This window comes from Zootoca vivipara, chromosome 15, assembly GCF_965207765.1.
Source record: "Zootoca vivipara chromosome 15, rZooViv2.hap1.1, whole genome shotgun sequence".
NCBI classification, from domain to species: Eukaryota; Metazoa; Chordata; class Lepidosauria; order Squamata; family Lacertidae; genus Zootoca; species Zootoca vivipara.
In genome coordinates this window covers 3,406,596-3,428,740 of record NC_142598.1, presented here as the reverse complement: position 1 = coordinate 3,428,740, position 22,145 = coordinate 3,406,596, and the positions used below count along the sequence as shown (strand labels likewise).

The following is a 22,145-nucleotide window of genomic DNA, read 5'->3' as shown; positions in this document are numbered from 1 at the left end:
CCAGTCACTTCCAACTTCACACCCATAAAAAAAAAAATCAGCACCGTTTCTAAATGGCCATTTAGGGGAATGCATTGGCCGAGGTTATCTTCTTCCTACATGCTGCTTTGTATACCAAAGGATAAAGCTATGCAAACACTTGTCCTTCCAAGCAAACACATTCCAGCAAGTTGTGAATCTGCACCTTGACTTGCAAGCCTCTGAATGAAACAATGTAAAAAAAAAAAAGCCCATGTCCTCCCAAATGAATATTGAAATGCAGAGGGTTGAATGGGGAAAGTGAGACTTAAGTCGGTGTGGTGTAGTGGTTAGAGAGTGCTGGACATGGAGACCAGGGTTCAAATCCCTAGCCAGCCATGAAGCTCACTGGGTGACCTTGGGTCAGTCACTGTCTCTGAACCTAACCTACCTCACAGGGATGTTGTGGGGACTGAGAGGGAGAAGAACCATGTGTGCCACCTTAAGCTCCTTTGTGGAAAAGGATATAAATGTAGTGATAAATAAAACAAAATAAGTTTAATTGCAGAGCCCATCTGAAATGCAATAGAACAAATTGGGGCGCAGACATGAACATGACGGAGATCAATGGGCGAATGGTGGATGTTGGCAGAGCTCAGAAGAGGCTGGAACGTCAGAGTGAACTGAAGCATAAATATGAGCAAATCAAGCAGGAGAAAGTGAACAGACACCAGAGTGTGAAATTGTATGTAAAGAATCTGGATGGTAGGCTTGATGATGAACAGTTGAGGAAGGAATTCTCTCCTTATGGAACTATCACTAGTGCCAAGGTGATGACAGAGAGTGGACACAGCAAAGGTTTGGGGTTTGTATGCTTTTCATCCCCAGAAGGGGCTACAAAGGCTGTGGCTGAAATGAATGGGAGGATTTTCAGTGCCAAGCCTTTGATTGTTGCCCTTGCCCAAAGAAAAGAGGAGAGGAAAGCCATTCTCACCAACCAATACATGCAGAGACTAGCTACCACAAGGGCCTTGCTGGGTCTGATCTCCTGCTCCTTTCCGCTGGCAGGTTATTTCCTGCCCTCCCTTCCACAGCCTCAAACCAGAACTACTTTCTACAGTCCTAGCCCTGTTGCCCAAGTCAGCCCTGTCCCCCATTGGAATATGCAGGGCTCCCTCATCCTATCACACAGCCAGCCCGATCCTGAGGACTAGTACACCTCCCAGGCATCCTCTGTCTAACATCAGTACCATGAGACGGACAAGCTTCCACTCAAGCTCCCAGGGTATATCCCAATGCCCAGAGAGTGGCCAACATAGGAAACCAGACTATCAGCACTTGGGCATCCTCCTCAACAGCCCTCTCACACGGTGTTTCTTCGGCTGTGAGGAATGTCCAGCCCCTGGGCACCATGGCACCTCTGCCAATGCATCAGGTTGTAGAACCAGCTGTCCGTGTCCATGGACAGGAGTCCCTGACAACATCCATGTTGGCTGCAGCCCCTCCTCAGGAGCAGAAGCAAATGCTTGGTGAATGCCTCAACCCTCTGATTCACTCATTACACCCCTCCATGGCTGGGAAGATCACAGGTATGCTGCTGGAGATAGATAACTCTGAGTTGGTGCTGATGTTGGAGTCACCTGAACCCCTCCACTCTAAGACTGAGGAAGCTGCTGCTGTACTGCAGGTGCACCAGATCTCTGAAGCGTCCCACAAGAGCAACTCGGCAGCATTTCTTCAGTGACCAAGGTGGGTTGGATCCATAGAATCATAGAGTTGGAAGAGACCACGAGGGCCATCCAGTCCAACCCCCTGCCAAGCAGGAAACACCATCAAAGCATTCTTGACATATGGCTGTCAAGCCTCCGCTTAAAGACCTCCAAAGAAGGAGACCTGGCAGTGGCGAAGGTTTGGCTGGCGTGGCAGGTTTCGTTCACTCCCTGCCTGTCTGGTGCACACACATGTGCGCACCCCAGGCACCAATAAAGGACACAACACCACTGCATGTAGGTACTTTATAGCATGTCTAAAATGCTCTTCCTGTGTGTTCAGGTATGCAGCGGAGGAGGAAGGGGTGCTGTGGGGGCGGTTCGCCCCGGGTGTCACCACTGAGGGGGGTGACAAAATGCCAGGCAGCACTCACCGCAGGGTCTGCAGCGCACCTGAGCCATGCGTCTCTCCTGGGCGCACACAGGCCAAACGGTCCGCCCACTGCCTCCCCCCAGCTGTAGGGCAACTGAGTAGGAGGAGGCAGGCAGACTCCGGAGGTCCCGCCCTCGCCCCACCCCTGGGCATGCCACCCGAGCAGCTTCCTCTACCACTGCAGATATGCCACCACCATATTCTATACAGCAAACCTTGCCAGGTACCATTAGTGGTCTTTTGAGCAAACAGTGTGTTGCATGGAAGTACTGAAGAGACGTTTGAAGTGAAGGCCTTTAAATGTTCATGTACTGATAAAAAATAATCATGCGCAGCCAGCCAACCTTTTCAGGTGGTGAACATAGCATGACAACCACACTGGAAAGCCTGTGTAAAGTAGTTTCATGGGGAAATGGCTAGAGACTGTTCCTTTGATATACAGCAGCATGATCATAGCCTACACAGGCTGATTGGTCATGTCGCGTTATCTCAGAGATGGAGTGAGTGGCCACTATTCACTATCATAAAAGCAGAATGAAAAGCATTGAATATCCTGCTTTGAGTCAGGGAGGGGCTGATCTGGCCAGTGGGACAGATCCTGATGCCCTCCACCACATGGACCACTTGGACCAAGTGGGTAGAGTTGCTCACCTGTCAATTGCCTGATTTTTTAAATTGGTTTTTATTTCAATTGAACAAAATTAAGTAAAAATAAAAAGTGCATAAAGAGGGGGGAAAGGGGAAGATGTATATTATATCATTATAAATGCAAACACCTACAATTCTATATATGCTTGTCGAGCATGTTGTTGTTTAGTCGTTTAGTCATGTCCGACTCTTCGTGACCCCATGGACCATAGCACGCCAGGCACTCCTGTCTTCCACTGCCTCCCGCAGTTTGGTCAAACTCATGTTCGTAGCTTCGAGAACACTGTCCAACCATCTCGTCCTCTGTCGTCCCCTTCTCCTAGTGCCCTCCATCTTTCCCAACATCAGGCTCTTTTCCAGGGAGTCTTCTCTTCTCATGAGGTGGCCAAAGTATTGGAGCCTCAGCTTCAGGATCAGTCCTTCCAGTGAGCACTCAGGGCTGATTTCCTTAAGAAATGGATAGGTTTGATCTTATTACAGTCCATGGGACTCTCAAGAGTCTCCTCCAGCACCATAATTCAAAAGCATCAATTCTGCAGTGATCAAGGAGCCCAAGAAAGTAAAATCTCTCACTGCCTCCATTTCTTCCCCTTCTATTTGCCAGGAGGTGATGGGACCAGTGGCTATGATCTTGGTTTTTTTGATGTTGAGCTTCAGACCATATTTTGCGCTCTCCTCTTTCACCCTCATTAAAAGGTTCTTTAATTCCTCCTCACTTTCTGCCATCAAGGTTGTGTCATCTGCATATCTGAGGTTGTTGATATTTCTTCCAGCAATCTTAATTCTGGCTTGGGATTCATCCAGTCCAGCCTTTCGCATGATGAATTCTGCATATAAGTTAAATAAGCAGGGAGACAAGATACAGCCTTGTCGTACCCCTTTCCCAATTTTGAACCAATCAGTTGTTCCATATCCAGTTCTAACTGTAGCTTCTTGTCCCACATAGAGATTTCTCAGGAGACAGATGAGGTGATCAGGCACTCCCATTTCTTTAAGAACTTGCCATAGTTTGCTGTGGTCGACACAGTCAAATGCTAATGAAGCAGAAGTAGATGTTTTTCTGGAACTCTCTAGCTTTCTCCATAATCCAGCACATGTTTGCAATTTGGTCTCTGGTTCCTCTGCCCCTTCGAAATCCAGCTTGCACTTCTGGGAGTTCTCGGTCCACATACTGCTTAAGCCTGCCTTGTAGGATTTTAAGCATAACCTTGCTAGGGTGTGAAATGAGCGCAATTGTGCGGTAGTTGGAGCATTCTTTGGCACTGCCCTTCTTTGGGATTGGGATGTAGACCAGGCATCCCCAAACATCGGCCCTCCAGATGCTTTGGACTACAATTCCCATCATCCCTGACTACTGGTCCTCTTAGCTACGGATCATGGGAGTTGTAGGCCAAAACATCTGGAGGGCCGCAGTTTGGGGATGCCTGATGTAGACTAATCTTCTCCAATCCTCTGGCCACTGCTAAGTTTTCCAAACTTGCTGGCATATTGAGTGTAGTACCTTAACAGCACCATCTTTTAAAATTTTAAATAGTTCAGCTGGAATATCATCACTTCCACTGGCCTTGTTATTAGCAGTGCTTTCTAAGGCCCATTTGACTTCACTCTCCAAGATGTCTGGCTCAAGGTCAGCAACCACACTACCTGGGGTATACAAGACCTCCATATCTTTCTGGTATAATTCCTCTGTGTATTCTTGCCACCTCTTCCTGATGTCTTCTGCTTCTGTTAGGTCCTTTCCACTTTTGTCCTTTATTATGGTAATCTTTGTATGAAATGTTCCTTTCATATCTCCAATTTTCTGGAACAGATCTCTGGTTTTCCCATTCTGTTGTTTTCCTCTATTTCTTTGCATTGCTCGTTTAAGAAGGCCCTCTTGTCTCTCCTTGCTATTTTTTTTTGAAAATCTGCATTCAATTTCCTGTATCTTTCACTATCTCCCTTGCATTTTGCCTGCCTTCTCTCCCCTGCTATTTGTAAGGCCTCATTGGACAGTCACTTTGCTTTTTTGCATTTCCTTTTCATTGGGATGGTTTTCGTTGCTGCCTCCTGTATATTGTTACGAGCCTCCATCCATATTTCGTCAGGCACTCTGTCGACCAAATCTAAATCCTTAAACCTGTTCCTCACTTCCACTGTGTATTCATAAGGGATTTGATTTAGATTGTGTCTTACTGCCCCAGTGGTTTTTCCTACTTTCTTCAGTTTAAACTGGAATTTTGCTATAAGAAGCTGATGTTCTGAGCCACAGTCAGCTCCAGGTCTTGTTTTTGCTGACTGTATAGAGCAGGAGTCCCCAAACTAAGGCCCGGGGGCTGGATGCAGCCCAATCACCTTCTAAATCCGGCCCACGGACAGTCCGGGAATCAGCATGTTTTTACATGAGTAGAATGTGTCCTTTTATTTAAAATGCATCTCTAGGTTATTTGTGGGGCATACGAATTCGTTCATTTTTTTTTCAAAATATAGTCCGGTCCCCCACAAGGTCTGAGGGACAGTGGACCGGCCCCTGCTGAAAAAGTTTGCTGACTCCTGATATAGAGCTTCTCCATCTTTGGCTGCAGAGAATATACAGTAATCAATCTGATTTCGATGCTACCCATCTAGTGGCGTCCATGTGTAGAGTCGTCTCTTGTGTTGTTGGAAAAGAGTGTTTGTGATGACCAGCTTGTTCTCTTGACAGAACTCTATTAGCCTTTGCCCTGCTTCGTTTTGAACTCCAAGGCCAAACTTGCCAGTTATTCCTTTTATCTCTTGATTCCCTACTTTAGCATTCCAATCCCCTATAATGAGAAGAACATCCTTCTTTGGTGTCATTTCTAGAAGGTGTTGTAAGTCTTCACAGAATTGGTCAATTTCACTTTCTTCAGCACCGGTAGTTGGTGCATAACCTTGGATTACAGTGATGTTAAAAGGTCTGCCTTGGATTTGTATAGAGATCATGTTATCATTTTTGAAATTGCATCCCAGTACAGCTTTCGCCACTCTTTTGTTGACTATGAAGGCCACTCCATTTCTTTTACGGGATTCTTGCCCACAGTAGTAGATATGATGGTCATCCGAACTGAATTCGCCCATTCCCGTCCATTTTAGTTCACTGGTGCCCAGGATGTCAATATTTATTCTTGCCACCTCATTTTTGACCATATCCAGCTTACCAAGGTTCATGGTTCTTACATTCCAGGTTCCTATGCCACATTTTTCTTTACAGCATTGGACTTTCCTTTCGCTTCCAGGCATATTCGCAACGGAGCGACCTTTCGGCTTTGGCCCAGCCGCTTCATCAGCTCTGAATCTACTTGTACTTGTCCTCTGCTCTTCCTCAGTAGCATGTTGGACGCCTTCCGACCTGAGGGGCTCATCTTCCAGCGCCATAACTTTTATATGCCTGTTGTCTTTGTCCATGGAGTTTTCTTGGCAGGGATACTGGAGTGGCTTGCCAGTTCCTGCTCCAGGTGGATCACGTTTAGTCGAAACTCTCCACTATGACCTGTCCATCTTGGGTGGCCCTGCACAGCATAGCTCCTAGCTTCTCTGAGTTATTCAAGCCCCTTCACCACGACAAGGCAGTGATCCATGAAGGAGTTAGTAAGCATAGAACATTGTAAAAACATGTGTTTCAAAGAAGTATTATCCAATTGCCTGGTGTTAACACCATGACCTCAAGGGCAGCACTGGCAGAAAACATTTGTTTGGGCAGGCTTATTCAGACACACACAACAGGCTGCATGTTTTACTGTGTTTTGTTGTTTTTGTATCATTTTCTAATGGTTTGAGGCATGTTCCCACAAAACAAGAAAATGGGAAGCTCTTTGCACACCAGAAATCTGTGCTGGGCTGCATACCTGACTTACACCCACATTTCCTGATCAGATGCAGCCCGATCCTTAGAAATATAACTAGGCAGAATTAGTCTAGAGAGGGGAAAGCTCACCACCCCACGGCAGGGCTTTGTGCCTCTCTCTGCTGTATGGGCTCCGTCACCCTGGAAACTCACCTGTCCTCATGAGGACTATCACCATTCAGTTCACACAGGTTCTGCTACATGACACATGACACAACGCATGTCTGATGCTGAGTGACTCTACCCCACCCCAGGAAACCTCAGCCGTGCCCCCACAGCCTAGGAGGGCGATTGCCATCTTCCGACTACGGCTTGGCATGGTATTTTACAGCATGCCAACTCTAATCTTGGGACAAGCTGTCTTCTGCTGACGGGGAGTGACTCTGCCCAGCTGGGTCTCTCTCTGTCTGCCTTGTGGGTGCATCAGCCTGGCCAGTGTCAGCAACTAATCCAACCTGACAGGTCCAATTGCTTAGAAAAGTCCCAGAGATTTCCAGTGCCTCCCAGCTCTGGCTGCAGCTGCGCTGACTCAAGAGGAGAGAAGCAGGCAACCCTCAAAGCAGATCTAGAAGAGGTACAAGTCTGGCCTGCATATCCTGAGCATCAGCACATCAAAATATTTTGTGCCCAGAGATACTGGATTTGGGAGGTGAGTAGCAAACCCTCCTCCTTTTCATGAAGGAACCATTCCCACAAGGGTCATTCACCTTTTACCCCGATCTAAACAATGGAATACAGTATATGATGAGACAGGGACCATCTAGTTATTCTCTCTCTCTCTCTCTTTCTCCCTCATTGAAAAGGAAATATTTAAATTGTATTATGTTTGTAATTTAAATGCATGTCTGTTCATATCTGAGCTGTGAGCTGCATTGTGAAAATTATATAGAATGGCAGATTATAAATTTGAACCCTAACACCTTCCACTCAGCAGCCGTGTGTAGTTTTCTCCAAGGCCTTGCACTGGGGTGGGGCAGAGTGAGTGCTATACGCAGATTGTGGGGAAACTGAAACTTGCCTGGTGGAGCGAGTCCTCAGTCCATCCCTTGCATGTGGCCACAGAGTCCGTCCCAGTGCTGGGTCAGCTCAAGCTGTACTGCTGCCTTAGGTGAAAATTAACTCTGCTTCTCCCAACCACATGGGATGGCAGGCAGAAGGGACTGCCCTCCCCCTTCAACAACACACAGGTGTTCCTCATTGCTGCCCTTCCAGAAGTAATTGTAGGAAAGGGAAGGCCTCATGACTGGGGCAGAGGGAGCACACAGTGGCCCCAAACCCTATGGATGTAATATCCTGGGGCTTGGGTTGGGGAAACCATGTGCACGTTTTCTCAGGAAAGATGATGGAGGGGGGAGCATTCCTTGGCCCTCCAGTTATCCCTGCATCAGCTCTGCTGTGTTTTTGCATTTTGTATGCGTGGGGTCAGCCCACACCAGTGGACCGCTTTCCTCCTCCATCTCAGGATTTCCCTTGCGGTACTGAGTTGGCAGGACAGTGCGGGCAAGCTAGAAGGAGTTGGCTCTGCCTGCCATTGTCTCTGGCGCCACCTACTGTTGGCCTCCCGCCGCGCCACCCCAGGAGGCACCAGGCGCCACTAGCGCTGGCTGCTGCCCCTCATAACAAGCCGGCGATCCTCCGCGCCCTTTTCCGCCCACACTACACCGGTGCCTTCTTCCTTCCCCGCTTTCTGTCTCTCCCCTGCTTCTCCCCTATATTTGCAGCTCTCCCTCAGCTCCTGTTCGCCCTCTCCATCTCTCTCTCTTAGCTGCCACAGATTGAATTATTTCATTCTTTGTAAACGAGCTTCAGGAAGCGGCAGGATGGACGAGAGACGGAGAGGAGGGCGCTGGTGAAATGAAAGAGGCGGGTAGGAAGGAAAGCTGAACCCCCCCCCCCCCTCCATCGCCCATCACAAACCCTTGCTGGGAATTCAACATCACCACGCCCTTTCTCGGTCCTCTTGTGCTGCCGTCTGCTGCCATCTAGTGGGAATCCGGATTGTTGCACATGAAGAAAAGCGGGCGTTCCAAGGGGTGATCCTGGTGACTCACTTCCCTCCCTCCCTCCCTCGTGCAACACGCAGACTATTCTTCTTAGTGCTCAGGTCAAGGAGTGTTTCATAGGTTCGAGCTCTCAGAACAAGGCCACCAAAACGTATTTTCCGCACGGTGGTGTCCTTGATAACCCTTTACCCCCGAGCCCCCCAAACAGCCGAGACGGAGGGTCTCCATGCCAGAAGCAGGCAGTGACCACAGCTCAGCTCAGCTCAGCTCAATTCAGGCAGATTAACGCCACTTGATGTCTCTCAGCTGAATGCAAGATGTGGAGGGAAAAATACACGCATCAAGTTGGGTTGGCGCCAGGTGGCGTTATCGTTTTATCTGTGGCAAGGCATCCGTGCCATGCTTGTTTGTTTTCATTCATTCATTAGAAGCATTTATTTCTTTGTCCCCCTATAAACAAGTTCTCAAACACCACTTGCTACAGGCAGGCAACCAAGAAGTGAAGAACAACACACCACCTGTATGCGAGGGGCTGGCCTAGAACAAGCAATTGCCCAAGGCCTTCCCTCCAAGTGTCCCTATTTTCCAGGATCAGTCCCGAAATTAGGAAAGCCATATCCTGGCTTCCGATCTGATCCCAGAGTGTCGCTATTTCCCCTGCCAGTGTTGTCGCTGCTGAGCTCGGGGAGGAGGCTGAGCCGGCGCTTGTCCCAAGCAGTGACAGCTGTGAAGGAGCATCCCATGGCCTCCTCGCTTGGGCACCTTGTCGTTGCTGCTGGAGAGCAGGCGAGGAGGAGAGGCCAAGGACAAGCCGGCTCCGAGGGGCAGGCAGAGGGCAGGGCTGCCCTAGGCGGGAAGAAAGGGGGAGGGAAGTGCAAGGAGTCTTGATTTAAAAACAAAACAAAAACAAAACTGTGTCCAATCTTACTCCTTTCTAAAATCTATTTATTGGTGTGCTTTTCTTTTTGTAAACCTACCAAAGAATAAAATAAAATCTGGGTTAATAAGAGGTTTTCTCAGGACAGGGGAGGGTTGTGTGTGCTGAGTCTTGTTAGTGGAATGCCCTGTGGGGGGATGGGGGCAAAAAGGGGGGTTGAGGAGGGTCAGTTTGGGGGGGGGTGATGAGAACGTCCCTATTTGCCTCTGATGAATGTTGGAGGGTATGCAATAATAAAAGATGGAGTAGCCCACTGCCATGGAGCCTCTTTGTGCAACCAAAGCTAGCCCATTGGGTATTGCAAATGCTTGACAAAAAAAGGGTCATAAGTCAACACAAGGAGAACAGGAGAAGCAGTTGAAAAGAGAGTTCAGGGATATTTTTGCTAGGTGTAAACTGTGTGAAGGCACATGCATTGGTGCAAAAGGCCACTGCAGAGCTTCCTTTACACCCCACCCCCATAACTGTCTGTCTGCATATAATTTTAATATACAACAGACAAAGAAAAGCCTTTGGCAAAGGGGTCTCAGACAGCGAAGGGTTTGGGGGGGGTCTTATTGCAACAACAAAAGGGTGTCTCATTTTCATCCCTGAAATACTGGATACTGTGTGACTGTCCCCTACAGAATCTAAAATGCTGAGTTAAAGAACTCTTCATCCTGTATTGATGTTCAGAAGGAAGATGGGTAGGGGAAGAAAAGAAGAGGAATCGATGTTGCATTGTTAGGCAGATGTTCACCTCACCATATCTGGTGCTTTTGAAAACAATGAAGCAGGAAGTTAGCTGAATGCAGATACTTCTAATTAGGTTACCAAAAGAGCATGTTGTTAATATTCAGTGAACAAAAATTCCCTCCAGGGACAAAGCATTAAATGAAAAGAAAAGGAAAAAACCAACCACCATGCCCTCTGAAAATCTAGCAAACAAGAGCAAAGGTACACCTGTATCTGCAAAACCTTTCAGGTCTCCTAGAACTTTCGGGAAGCAGAGAAGAGGTCAGGTCAGGGTTTCCTTTATGTGAGGAAGTTAGATATTAATTCTTGAGGAGGGTGGGGTGGGCATGCCAGGTAGCGGGTCTACAGCAAACAAGCAAGCAAACATCTAACGATGTTGTCATTTTTGTTAGTTATCAAACAGCAAACAAACAAGCAAACATCTAACGATGTTGTCATTTTTGTTAGTTATCAAACCCTTGGAGATTTCTTAGTTGGGTAATTGTTTGCCTTTCAAAACATTAATCTACATTCATTTGATATGGAATCTCAGTATTACTGTCCTTTTGAGGCACTTAGGAAAGTTACTGTAAGGTAAACTTACCAAACCATCCTATTCTGCTCTCCAGTAACTTTGCACTGGGGGATTAGGAGTGGGGAGGTGAGGGATACTTTCCCACTGCACCTGGAATACCTACTTAGAAAAGCCCCCAAGTGTCATGAAAACTGGAGACACATCCTCAGGGACCCTTCAAACATCACCAATGCCCACTCATCAGGCATGGTGCTGGTGCTGGTATTCACATCACACAAAGGGAGCAAATCTACGCAGGCTGAAACAGGTGATTGACAGGCGGGCAGTGGGTGGACTCAGCTACCTGTCAAAAAATGGCCTGGCCACTCTGGTGCCAAACTCAGTCAGAGCAGTTCCCCATTCTGGCATTGCAGCCTGTGTTTCTCCTCCTCCCTTCCCCCATGGGAAGTGCTCTGTCTTGGCACCACCAGTGGTTGGTGTTGTGTGTTTGCATCCAGTGCCAAAGTGAGGTGCTTCTTAAGATCCTAGGTGAAGATGTGTGCTCAAGTTCCCATGTATATTTTAGAGATAGGCTCTTTGCACAAAGGACCTCTTTGCAAAAAGGCCACAACAAACCCAAAATAGCCTCAAAAAATAATCTGCCCTCCCATCTCAGCCAAATTGAAATTTGCCTTCTGCGGTTAAAATTAAGTAAGTACCTTATGACAAATGCCAAACAGAAATTCAACAGGTGAAGCTTTCACCAGAATGCAAAGGTGGCGACAGAGGTGGGGAAGTTTCACTTGCTGTTTAAAAGGAGGAGCCCTGCCAGAAAGAAAGAAAAAGGCAAATCTTGCTATATAAATAGGACTTCAAGGCCACGGCCAGGCCATCCGTTTTGGCTCCCCTGTCACTCCCCCCCCTTCCTCTTCCTCACTGCCAGCTATTAGCTGCTTTCCCCCTGGTGGCAAGAGAGACGCAGCAATGGGGATGGGGAACCTGTGTCTCTGCAGATGCTGCAAGGACTACAACTCCCATTATCCCTGACCCTCGGCCATGCTGGATGGGGCTGAAGGGAACTGGAGTCCAGCAACACCTGGAGAAACACTATGATTAAGATTTTGCTTGTGTTTGTGTAATTGATTAATCAATATGGTGAGCTGGCTCAAATATATTTAATCAGTTAACACATGCAGACTAGAAAGTAAAGTACACTGGATAATTTATTAGAGCACCAGATTCTATGTACTTTGTCTTCCATCAAGGCAGTCCCAGGCTTGCCTGCTTCTCAGCACCCAAAATCCATCAACGTCCAAGAGTATCCGAGAGGAAAAAGTTCCCTGCTGGCTCCCGAACACAAAGCAACATCTTGGCTCTAAGGATGGCATGTTCAGTGCCTCCTCTGACATCAGTAGCCCATGGGCAAGTCCAGAGTCCAGCCAAGACTATGGGGAAGATTCCTGTTGCAACCAGCTATCAAGCCACAGGAGGCCCAAACAGGTCCATAGTTTCCACCACCAAGGAGAGATGCTCCAGGAAGGAGCTGATGGACACACGCAGAATCCGGGCTTCATCTGCTCTCCATCGACTGCAAAAAAATAACATATATATGTTTTGTGTAGAGTGAAACATAAAATGTCAACACTTGCACTCCACTTAACAGCCCAATGAACATGCCACTCTTTCTGCCAATATCCTCTATTCCAGTCCTTGAGCTTCCCTTTTACTCTTGGCAGACACTGGGCACCTGATCCAATACATATTGATGCCAGAAAATATACTGTTTCACTTAATTCATTTATTCTTATCATAGCACCACCTGAATGCTAAGGACTCAACAGAGAGGATGGGAGGAATGATTCTTATTCTCTTCCTCTATCCTCCTCCTCATCAGTTTGTATAGCACTTTACAGAAAATACAAGGGGATAGATCTCTGCCCTGAGATGCTTACTGTTTAAAATTTGGCACAACAGAGGAAGGAAATGTATGTGGGTGCAGGCGAAGGAGGCGATGATTTGACTGACAAGTGCTCAGGTTTAGTTAGAGGCCTGGGTGCTGCAGTGTCCCTGGCTCCACGGGCTTCATGGGAAAGCTGATTGGGGGGGGGGGCTTGATGGAAATAAGAGAGGAGGATGCACAGAGGGGTTCTGAGAAGTGGTACCAGGCATATGGGGCACCAGGGAGGAAAAGGCAGAGTTGTTTCGGGGAACAGAAGACGTCTAGAGGTTGAGGAGCAAAGATCGCAGGCAGAGATGTATCGGGATACAAGAAGGCTGTCATAAGGATGGGAGAGCATGGCCATAGAGGGCTCTGAAGGCAAGAGCAAGGAGTTTGTGATGCATCCGGGAGCAGGCAGGGAGGAGCATCATGTTATCAGAGTGCTGTGAGAGATGAATGATTTTGGCAGCTAAGTCAGCAAGGGAAGACAACAGAAGGCAAGGGATAATGACAAGGGCATCCCACCAACTTTCATTCACTAGCAGTGGGCACAACACACACACCCCTTGGGGAACAGCCCCAGCTCAGTGGGAGAGCAGCCATGCAGATGGTCAATCCCTGGTAGGTCTGGGAGCTATGCCTGTCTGTCCCCCTGAAAAACTGCAGGAGGCCCTGTGCGAAATGGATGGATGACAGGCAGATTCCTACGTCCCCAGGAAGTTGTCCTGTGTGCAGAAGCACACCGATCCAAATGCAGGTCTTGCTCAGCACACCACTTTATTTTACTTGCACCCCATTCTTCCTCCAAGTTATGCTCAAAACAACCCTGCAGGGTAGGTCAGGCCAAAAACAGACTCATTCAAAAGGGTTCAGCTCCAAGGGCCTTCTGGCGGTTGCCTCATGTGAGAAAAGAGGTTACAGAGAACCAGGCAGAGGGCCTCCTCGGTGGTGGCACCTGCCCTGTGGAACGTCCTCCCATCAGATGTCAAGGAGATAAATAACTATCCAACTTTTAGAAGACATCTAAAAGCAGCCCTGTATAGAGAAGTTTTAAATGTTTTATGTTTTTATATCTATTGGAAGCTGCCCAGAGTGGCTGGGGGAACCTGGTCAGATGGGCGGGGTACAAATAATAATGTTGTTGTTGTTGTTTAAACCCTGGTTCAATTCCAAGAAGCCATCCATTACAGCGCCACCTTGTCTCTCATCCTCCTGCAGCTTGTGCAGGAGACCTTCCAGCAGGCTGCACCCAGGACTCAGAGCCCACCATCTGCCCCGACTGGCACCACCCCTTGCCTCTTGTAGAAGGGGGCGCCTGGCCAATACTCACACATGCAAGATGTCCTCCGTCACGTCCAGTTCCTTGCTGATCCCTTCTTTGCGGGGCTCAGGGTCAGGGGCCAGGGAGCCCAGCGCAATCTGGGCCAATGATGATGATGGGAAAGGGATCCTCAGCTCACTGATGTTGGGGGGGGGGTAGCATTAAGGAGCATAAAATGTACAAGAAAATCCACACACACACACACAGGCGCACACTGCCTACCTTCCCAACAAGAGACACTTTCTCTATTCAAGGTCACCTTTGTATTCTGTGTTTAATATTTCTGGGAGAGCTTCATCCAGGCCCTGGTTTTCGACTGAGGTGCTCTGACACGGATTAGAATTCCATGACTGTGGATGGGAGAAAACTCAAGACCAATGTTCAAATTGCAGGGTGGAGGGCAGAGGGGGCCACTTTTGCTCCGATCTCTTTTGCCTACTATTTTTAGAGCGGGAGGGGGAGTTGCATCAGTGAAGCAGGGGAAGATGTGCTGTACCTAGAACAGGAGGGGGCCCAGGGAATGTGGATTTCATTAAAGGCCTTCCTACCTCTTTCCCTTCACCCCACTCAGTCACTATTCTGTCGTATTTGCAGTTAGTGGTCAAAAAGCATTAAAGGGCAACTTATCCCCATTTCTCTCCTCACTAGAATCCTGCGCACTGTAGCTTACCCCTCACAAAGCTACAAAGTGCCCATAATACTTTGCGAGTGAAACCCTAGCAACCCATCACCTTGAATTCCCAGCAGATCTAGAAATGCAACTTAGCACACATGCATTTTATGCAAATGCATGTCGTGGGTCTGCGCTTAGAGTCCCTTCAGCAACACCCTTGCAAGTGACCACGGACTCCGGCCCCCTTCCCACCCTCCCAGCAACAGTGTCCGGATCCAAATCGCACTTCTAATCTGAACATACAGCACAGGACGCGTTCCTATTTTATTTTTACGGTTTCAGTTGCAGGACTGGGCAAGGCTTTTGCACTTCTGGCACGTCAAAGGCGCGGGTATTTTAGCAGGAGCTGAAATCCCGTTTCGATCTGCAACCGGTGAAACCCATTTCAACCGCCTTTTGCGCCTCCTGCCTATTTCCTGAAAGGCGGTTGCCAGAGGCGCCTTTACGCAGAAGCAAGTCCCGCAGCCGGGGACCTGATCCCCCCACTCCCCTCGCTCCTGCCCCGCGATCCCGGCGTTGTCCTCCCCCCCCCACCTAGTCCCTCCCTCCCATCCAGGAAAGGAGGACCCCAGCAGGAATTCCCTCCCCTCTTGAAAACAGATAAGGTGGTGGGGGTGGGGAACCGCGATACCTCCCTCCAAAGGACCCAGGCGTCCGACAGCCCACCCGCCCCCTCCGCGGGCGCATTGCTGCCTCGTCCCGCCTGCTTCTTTCCCGCCGGATACAACGCGAGGCCTGGCCGGGACACAGCGCTCCCTCCGGCCGCCGCCGCTCCTTCCATCGCCGCCGCCGCCTCCCCCTCGCTCTTCCCCACGTGGGCGCCGAGGGGTGGATCCCAAGGAGCTGCCAGCCCACGTGGGTGGATCCTTCCGAATCCACCCGCATTAGCTGTAGAGCAGGCATGCCCAACCTTCGGCCCTTCAGATGTTTTTGGCCTACAACTCCCATGATCCCTAGCTAACAAGACCAGTGGTCAGGGATGATGGGAATTGTAGTCCAAAACATCTGGAGGGCCGAAGGTTGGGCATGCCTGCTGTAGAGAGTCTGAGACGAGGTGGCGGCGAGCAATATGCGTTTATGAATATTATAGGGACATACAGTATACCCAATGTGTGGTGGGTTGGGGTTTGTTTTTGTTTTTAATGCATTTTGTTGGTTTTTCCGCAGAAGAGGAATAAATACAAAAGCAAAACTCGGGAACATAGCTTGCCAATCACTTTTGGTATAAAGTACAGCAATTTAACCTGCAAGCTTTCAGCTTTCTGCGCTCAGCAGTGTGTTTTGATTTGTTTTTTTAAAATTAAAAATTAAATTTAAAAATTGGGTTTGAAAGATCTGGGGGGGAAAGACTTTGACAATCTGGCACACCATTGCACCCAATGTGTTTTGACTACACACGATTTTGGCTTTAGGTGCGTTTCCAGAACACAAGCCCTATGTACGGTAAGTTGAGGGCTTTCTGTGCCACATAATCAGAGCCGGCCCACTGAGGAGGCACTGCAAAGCACCTGCTTCAGGCGGCAAAAAAGCAAGAGGCAGCGCTCTGCCCACCCCTTCTGCCAACTTGTGGACAGTGGCACGCTCCCTCCTTGCTGAGCTTGGCAAGGGGGGAGTGTTCCTGTGTGTGGTGGGAGCAGAGGTCACATAATGGTAATTAATTTGTTGCTGATTTAGGCCTCTGCATAGAGAAATGGGTTGCAGCAAGGAAACTACTGTCCTCTTGTCAGTGGAGAAATCTATGAGACACTAGAAAGTGCGGATGGAACTTTGGTCCCATTCACACTATACATTTAAAACAAATGGCTTCCCCAGAGGATTATGGGAACTGTAGTTTCTTACATGTGCTGAGCATTGTAGCTCTGTGAGGGGTAAACTATAGTTCCTACGATTCTGGGTGTGGGTGTGGGGCCATGTGCTTTAAATGTGCTTTGCATCTATGGTGTGGCTGTGACCTTTCACACATGCTTGATTTTCTGAGAAAGCTGTAAAAAAAACAAAGGTTTACGAGTACTGCTGTAGATTTATGGTGAACAGGATGGTTTGTAGAATCATGTATAACTTTCCAAGTTGGTCTCTGCCCAGGCCAGAGCACTTCTGTGGCATATAACCAGGCCCAGAACATTGGCACCAATTGAGTGTCACATTTAGTGTCATATGCACTTCATTCTAATACAGTAATATTGGAATTTTCACAAAGAGGAATTACACACACTAAAATAAATATTGGAAGAGGAAGTGTGAGTCATTGGTGCTCCCGTTCCCCAATATACACTCTCTCTGCGGGGGGGGGGATTCTTGCTGTGGGGAAGGTGTGCCGTTCCCTTCAGCAACATACCGCCGTGAAGAAAGAACGAAATTTCCACAAACTAATGTGGAAAATGTTGCAAAATGCCATTCTGGCCCTCCTGAAGATCTGAGTGGATAGTTCTTGTAATGCCTGGGTATCCCTGACTTGCAGTGGCTCTCTAAGGATCTTTCTTAGCAGCCCTATCTGGAAATGCCTGGGACCCCACAAAGCATGAACTCTGAAACGGGTGTTATAAGTATTTTGAGGTCATATATATATATATATATATATATATATATATATATATATATATATATTGTTCATAAAACATGTACATGAATGTACAGAAACATGTCTGAAGCAGCACAGGAAGACAGGCCTGACTGACACCATTTTGACTCTCTCTCTCTCTGACCAGGTGTTCCTCTGCAAGGAAGAAGGGGGGTGGGGGGAACCTTCTCATTGTCTCAGGAATTAAAGTGATAATCCCTGGCATCCTGATACCTGAGTGCCAGACAAAAGGGTGTGATTAACTTGGCTGGGAAACAGGGAAATGTAAATATCTCTCTCTTTTGTTGATTAGGTTTTGGGGGCAGGGTCCAGGATGCTCAGATTACTGCCACCAGACCTCCCCTTTCATGATGTACCTATGATGAATCTAGGGAGAGGGGTCTTGGGCTACACCCCTTCTGTGACATATGGATGATGCTTCTGGGGGGTGGGCTGAAACCAATTTCAAATTTCATTTTAAGGGCAGGACACCTTTGTTTGGGGTTCCTTCCTTGTTCTCCTGCGTGAGGGGAAGGACCCTGTTGCAACAGCGAAAATAAAGGCTTTGCTTCTCAAACTTCTCTGGTTGGCCTCTGTTATATTCTCCAACCGATGGAGAACCCAATAAGGGAATAAAGGCAGATTTTTGCCTATATCACGGGGCTATAGCCCCACCCCAACGTGCACTTACTAGGGAGTAGCGGTAAGTCTTTGGAAGCACTCGGACTTCCTTCAAAGTAAACTTACTTAGGATCAAACTGAAAATTGACAACTGTCTTCTGTAAAATAGGACACCTGAGCATCTTATATTTGCTCTTCATCTGTTAATGAGTGAACGTCATGGCATTTCCTCTTTTATCCCGGCCTTTTCCATATTCTGCATAATCTAAATAGGATCTGTTTGAAAATTTAGGTTACCTCCTAAACAACAATGCAAAATTAAGAGACAGTCTTTTGAGCACCTTGCTTCATTTAGCTCTTAAGGGGGAGAGAGAGAGAGAGAGAAAGAAAGAGAGAGGGGGGGGAGGGAGAGAGAGGGGGGAAGGAGGTTGCATTGGAAGTAAGCAGGGACACCGCAGGGGCTTGAACCCCGTCCTGGAAACCAGGAGCGCCGACCACCAGCGTCTTTTGCTTTTTTTTGGCCAATGCAACAAGGTGAAAAGCAAAACCTGAGAGAACACTCTGAATACAGAATGTTCTCTCAGGAAAAAAGAAAACCCTTAAGAGTTATGAAGTTGCAGACAGAACACAATCGAGGTTTTATCCCTTGCCAAGCAAGGGATATTCACCTAGATTGGGTTAAGTCACAGAGTGCCATGTTGACTGCCATTAATTTGCAGAGACTGGTTCCAGTCTTCAAACTCTGCCTTTATGCTCACCTTTTTGTTTGTCCCTCTGAAGTGTGAATTCATGGGCCTGGAAGTTCCTTCTGCTGGTCTGTGAAATGCAATCTGGACTCATTAGTTTGTCCCCGGCCCTTTCCCACCAATTCCAGAGAAATGTTTTTTGAACACAGCTGTTCTTACTGACCTGACTTCTGTAGGAAGAGCTGGCTTCACCTGAGTGTGGTGGGCTCTTGGACAGAACTGTGAAGAGATCAAGCGGGGGAAATGGAGTAGCCAGCACAAAAGGATTGTACTGAAAAAGATCACTGAATTGTGAGGTGTGAAGTTCACTTGCCGTTAAGTTTCCTGAAGGCTTGCAAAATTCTATTTCTTGTGTCGCTGAGATGCACCTGGAAGAGACTAGGGTCTTCAGCAGCCCTCCCCTCCAGACACAGGAGCAAAAACAGCCGGTTACCTGAAGCAGCGCAGTCAAGACGCAGGTGTCTCTCAGTCCTACACTGAAGATGTTCACTTGATGCATCAAGAGCTCTGACACTGCCTCTTGTCAGTGGAGCAGATTTGCCTCAGGCACAGGTGAGGTCTGTAAAAAAAGAGCTGGAACAAAACAAAGATGGCTGTCCCACCAAAAGATGTACCTTATTGTGTGGTGATGGCACAGGAAGGGGCCTCCCCTGCAGTGGTGTCCTGACAAGAGACGTCCCTCTAGGTAGAAGCACGGAGAACGACTGCATTAGGCTTTTGAGTTCGCAGCTCTTCTGAAAAAGTGATTGAATAACCAACATTGCTCAATACAAGCTCTTTGGAATATTTAGTTTGCATATTTGATGTATGATTCCATTTAGAGCCTACCTTTTCTCCAACAGGCTCAGGGTGCTTGAATGGTCCCCCTTATGGCGACCTGAAAGAATCTTTGTACAAAAAGAGTTGCAGGCACAACACAACAGAAGTTTTCCCCTCTGCCAAGCACAAGATACTCACCTAGTTGATTTTCAGCCAGAAGACACACAACTGTATTCCTGCTATAATTGTGATAGAGCATTTAGAGATTACTTGTTAGTTATTAGTGCCTATCGCCACCTCTGATAATTCAAAAGGTTTTTTAATAGAAGCTACGATTGCAGTTGAAGGTAACCAAGTGAGAGGTTACAGGCAAAGGAAGCAGTTTGCTACACCAGGTTTTTAAATATATTACCTTAGGAACAGAAGTACTGGCAAGGATCCAAATTTTAGTATTTGTTGGAAACCCAGCAACTATCAACCCTATCACACACGTTTTCACCAAAAAGCCAGTAATACAATTTGGGTCAAATTCAATTTCTAATAAAGTCTCAGCATTTATGGATCATGTTCCCTGCAGTAAATAGTCATACCTGTACCCCAGGCAAAGAAAATTGGGAGCTACATGCCTCCTTTATCTACAGGATTTAAGGGTACAGACCTCTATTCCAAAACGTTTCACAATTGTGGGTTATTATGATTTTGTGTGGCCCCGCTCTGGTCATTAGTGGAACAATCCGCCACCCCCTTATGTATGAGTAAAAATGGCCAGAGAGTCGGGATTCATAAGATTTCAAATATTTTCTCAGTCATTTCAGCCTTACCATTAGCAGAGAAAATCTTCTGCCCTTTATGTACAGGAAAAAATGGTTAAGGCTCATCCTTCCTAATTCTGAATATGTTTGTGCTTAAACGTTTGCTGGACTTTTTTTGCTTAAAAATGGCTGGCAAAATGGTGAAAACCTCTACTCACTCCAATGCCTCTACCATTGCCATCAGTAGATTGACCCTCAAAATGCCTTATTGGCTTTTTCACACTAAAATCAGCGACAGACAAAGGAAGCCGTTTTGATGCATCAGCTTTTAAAATGGGTATTCTAAATGGGAACAGAACTACTGGCGAGGATCCAAAATGCTGGCATGTTTGGAACCTTCTGGATTTATACACATCTGAAGGAACAAAAACTCAACAATATTTTGGTGACCCTCTTCTGCAGTTGCCCAGTAACTACAATTAGGTATAATACTCTCACCCTTGGTTGCTTGCTTTTTGCTGCTGCTCCTTGTGGCTTTTTCAGCTATTTCCCCCTTTTTTGCTTCCCCGACAACCAATTCTTGATCCTAGTGGCTTCCAAACCTTTTCTGGTTCAATAGTTATTTCTCTTTTCGTGCCTTCATTCTTTTCTAATTTCACTAATCTGAAGTGGCTCCCAGAATGCTTGTCATTTGCCTTGAATCCCATCAAAGAAAAGGGTGGGGTATTATTAAAATATAATAATAATAATAATAATAATAATAATAATAATAATAATGCCTCTTCCTAGCTTCATATGCCAAATGCCACCACTTTTAAGCCTGCTGCTCAAGAGGGTATGTTATTCTACTCTTTGGAAGCCACATTATAAATAAAATGAAGTTCCGCCCATTAGCAAAGGAGCTTATCTATAGTCCCCAAGAAGCTATCACATAATGGCTGCAAAGCATTTTTGTCAACAAGGCAACCTGAGCTAACATGAAATTAAATGGAACTATGTTGTCTTCTGCTTTGCTCTTTATCACATGCACTGTATCCCCTTACCCTTCTCACTTCTAAATCTTACCTGTGTTAAAATCTTACCAATCTTGGTTTGTCCAACTTCTAGAGCGAGGTTCTGGAGCGAGTGGTCGCAGACCAGATCCAGGTGCTCTTGGAAGAAGCTGATTTTCTGGATCCATTTCAATCAGGCTTTAGGCCTCTTTTGGCACAGAAACTGCCTTGGTCGCCCTGTACGATGACCTCTGTCGAGAGACAAGGCACTCAGTGACCCGGAGTGCCTTCCATCACCTTCAGCTGGTGGCCCAGCTACGCCCCTCTCTGGACAGGGATAGCCTGACTCCTGTTGTCTATGCTCTGCTAACCCGTTATTGTTATTGTTCTGGTTACAGGTAGGTAGCCGTGTTGGTCTGGATCGAAGTAAAATAAAAAAAATTCCTTCAGTAGCACCTTAAAGACCAACTAAGTTTTTATTTTGGTATGAGCTTTCGTGTGCATGCACACTTCTTCAGATACAGTGAAATGGAAGTTTCCAGGCACTTATGTAGAGAAGGGGTGGGGAGGGGTGGGGATGGGGAGGGGGGATCACTCAGAAGGGTGGTGGAAATGGGTGATTGACTGACTGATAGCTGTTGATGACCGCAAACGACTGCAAATGGTTTTGCATGAAAAAGCAAGGGTTATTGTTATTGTTGTTATTTTTGTTTTGATTTTGTGTATTTGATATTTTATGTGAACCACCCTTAGACCTTTGGCTATAAGGCGGTATAGAAAATAAATAAACAATTAAATAAATAAATAAACTTTGGCAACGGAAACACCAACCTTCTTTTTATGAAATGGCTTCTCCAGTTGCCTTTTAAAAGAAAGGCCTTCTATTTTCTGCAATGATTCTTCACTCTGCTTGAAGCAGGCTTCATATCCACTTACCCTTTTGTCTGCTCCTTTGTACATCCAAAGACTTGTTGGTCGAAAGGTATATAAACTTGATTTTGCCCCTCACGTTCTTTCATTTGTCT

The 22,145-nt window shown here is 47.1% G+C and overlaps 1 protein-coding gene, 1 long non-coding RNA gene and 1 pseudogene across 2 annotated transcripts; 1 reads left to right on the top strand and 2 right to left on the bottom strand.

Moving 5' to 3' along the window:
* Nucleotides 1-566: 566 nt before the first annotated feature.
* Nucleotides 567-1,702, top strand: LOC118075377 (embryonic polyadenylate-binding protein pseudogene; annotated as a pseudogene).
* Nucleotides 1,703-11,965: 10,263 nt separating this feature from the next.
* Nucleotides 11,966-15,633, bottom strand: LOC118097803 (EKC/KEOPS complex subunit LAGE3). Its single transcript, XM_035141046.3, has 3 exons — nucleotides 15,419-15,633; nucleotides 14,030-14,158; nucleotides 11,966-12,348 (listed from the first exon to the last, which is right to left on the bottom strand). Exons 1-3 carry the CDS (start codon nucleotides 15,472-15,474, stop codon nucleotides 12,237-12,239), a joined length of 297 nt encoding a protein of 98 aa, XP_034996937.3. The 5' UTR covers nucleotides 15,475-15,633; the 3' UTR covers nucleotides 11,966-12,236.
* A 2,763-nt stretch (nucleotides 15,634-18,396) lies between these two features.
* LOC118097500 (uncharacterized) lies at nucleotides 18,397-21,467 on the bottom strand. The gene is made up of 5 exons (XR_015947203.1): nucleotides 19,575-21,467; nucleotides 19,446-19,504; nucleotides 19,051-19,351; nucleotides 18,781-18,836; nucleotides 18,397-18,687 (listed from the first exon to the last, which is right to left on the bottom strand). It is a non-coding gene; the product is annotated as an uncharacterized LOC118097500 (long non-coding RNA).
* Nucleotides 21,468-22,145: the final 678 nt, after the last annotated feature.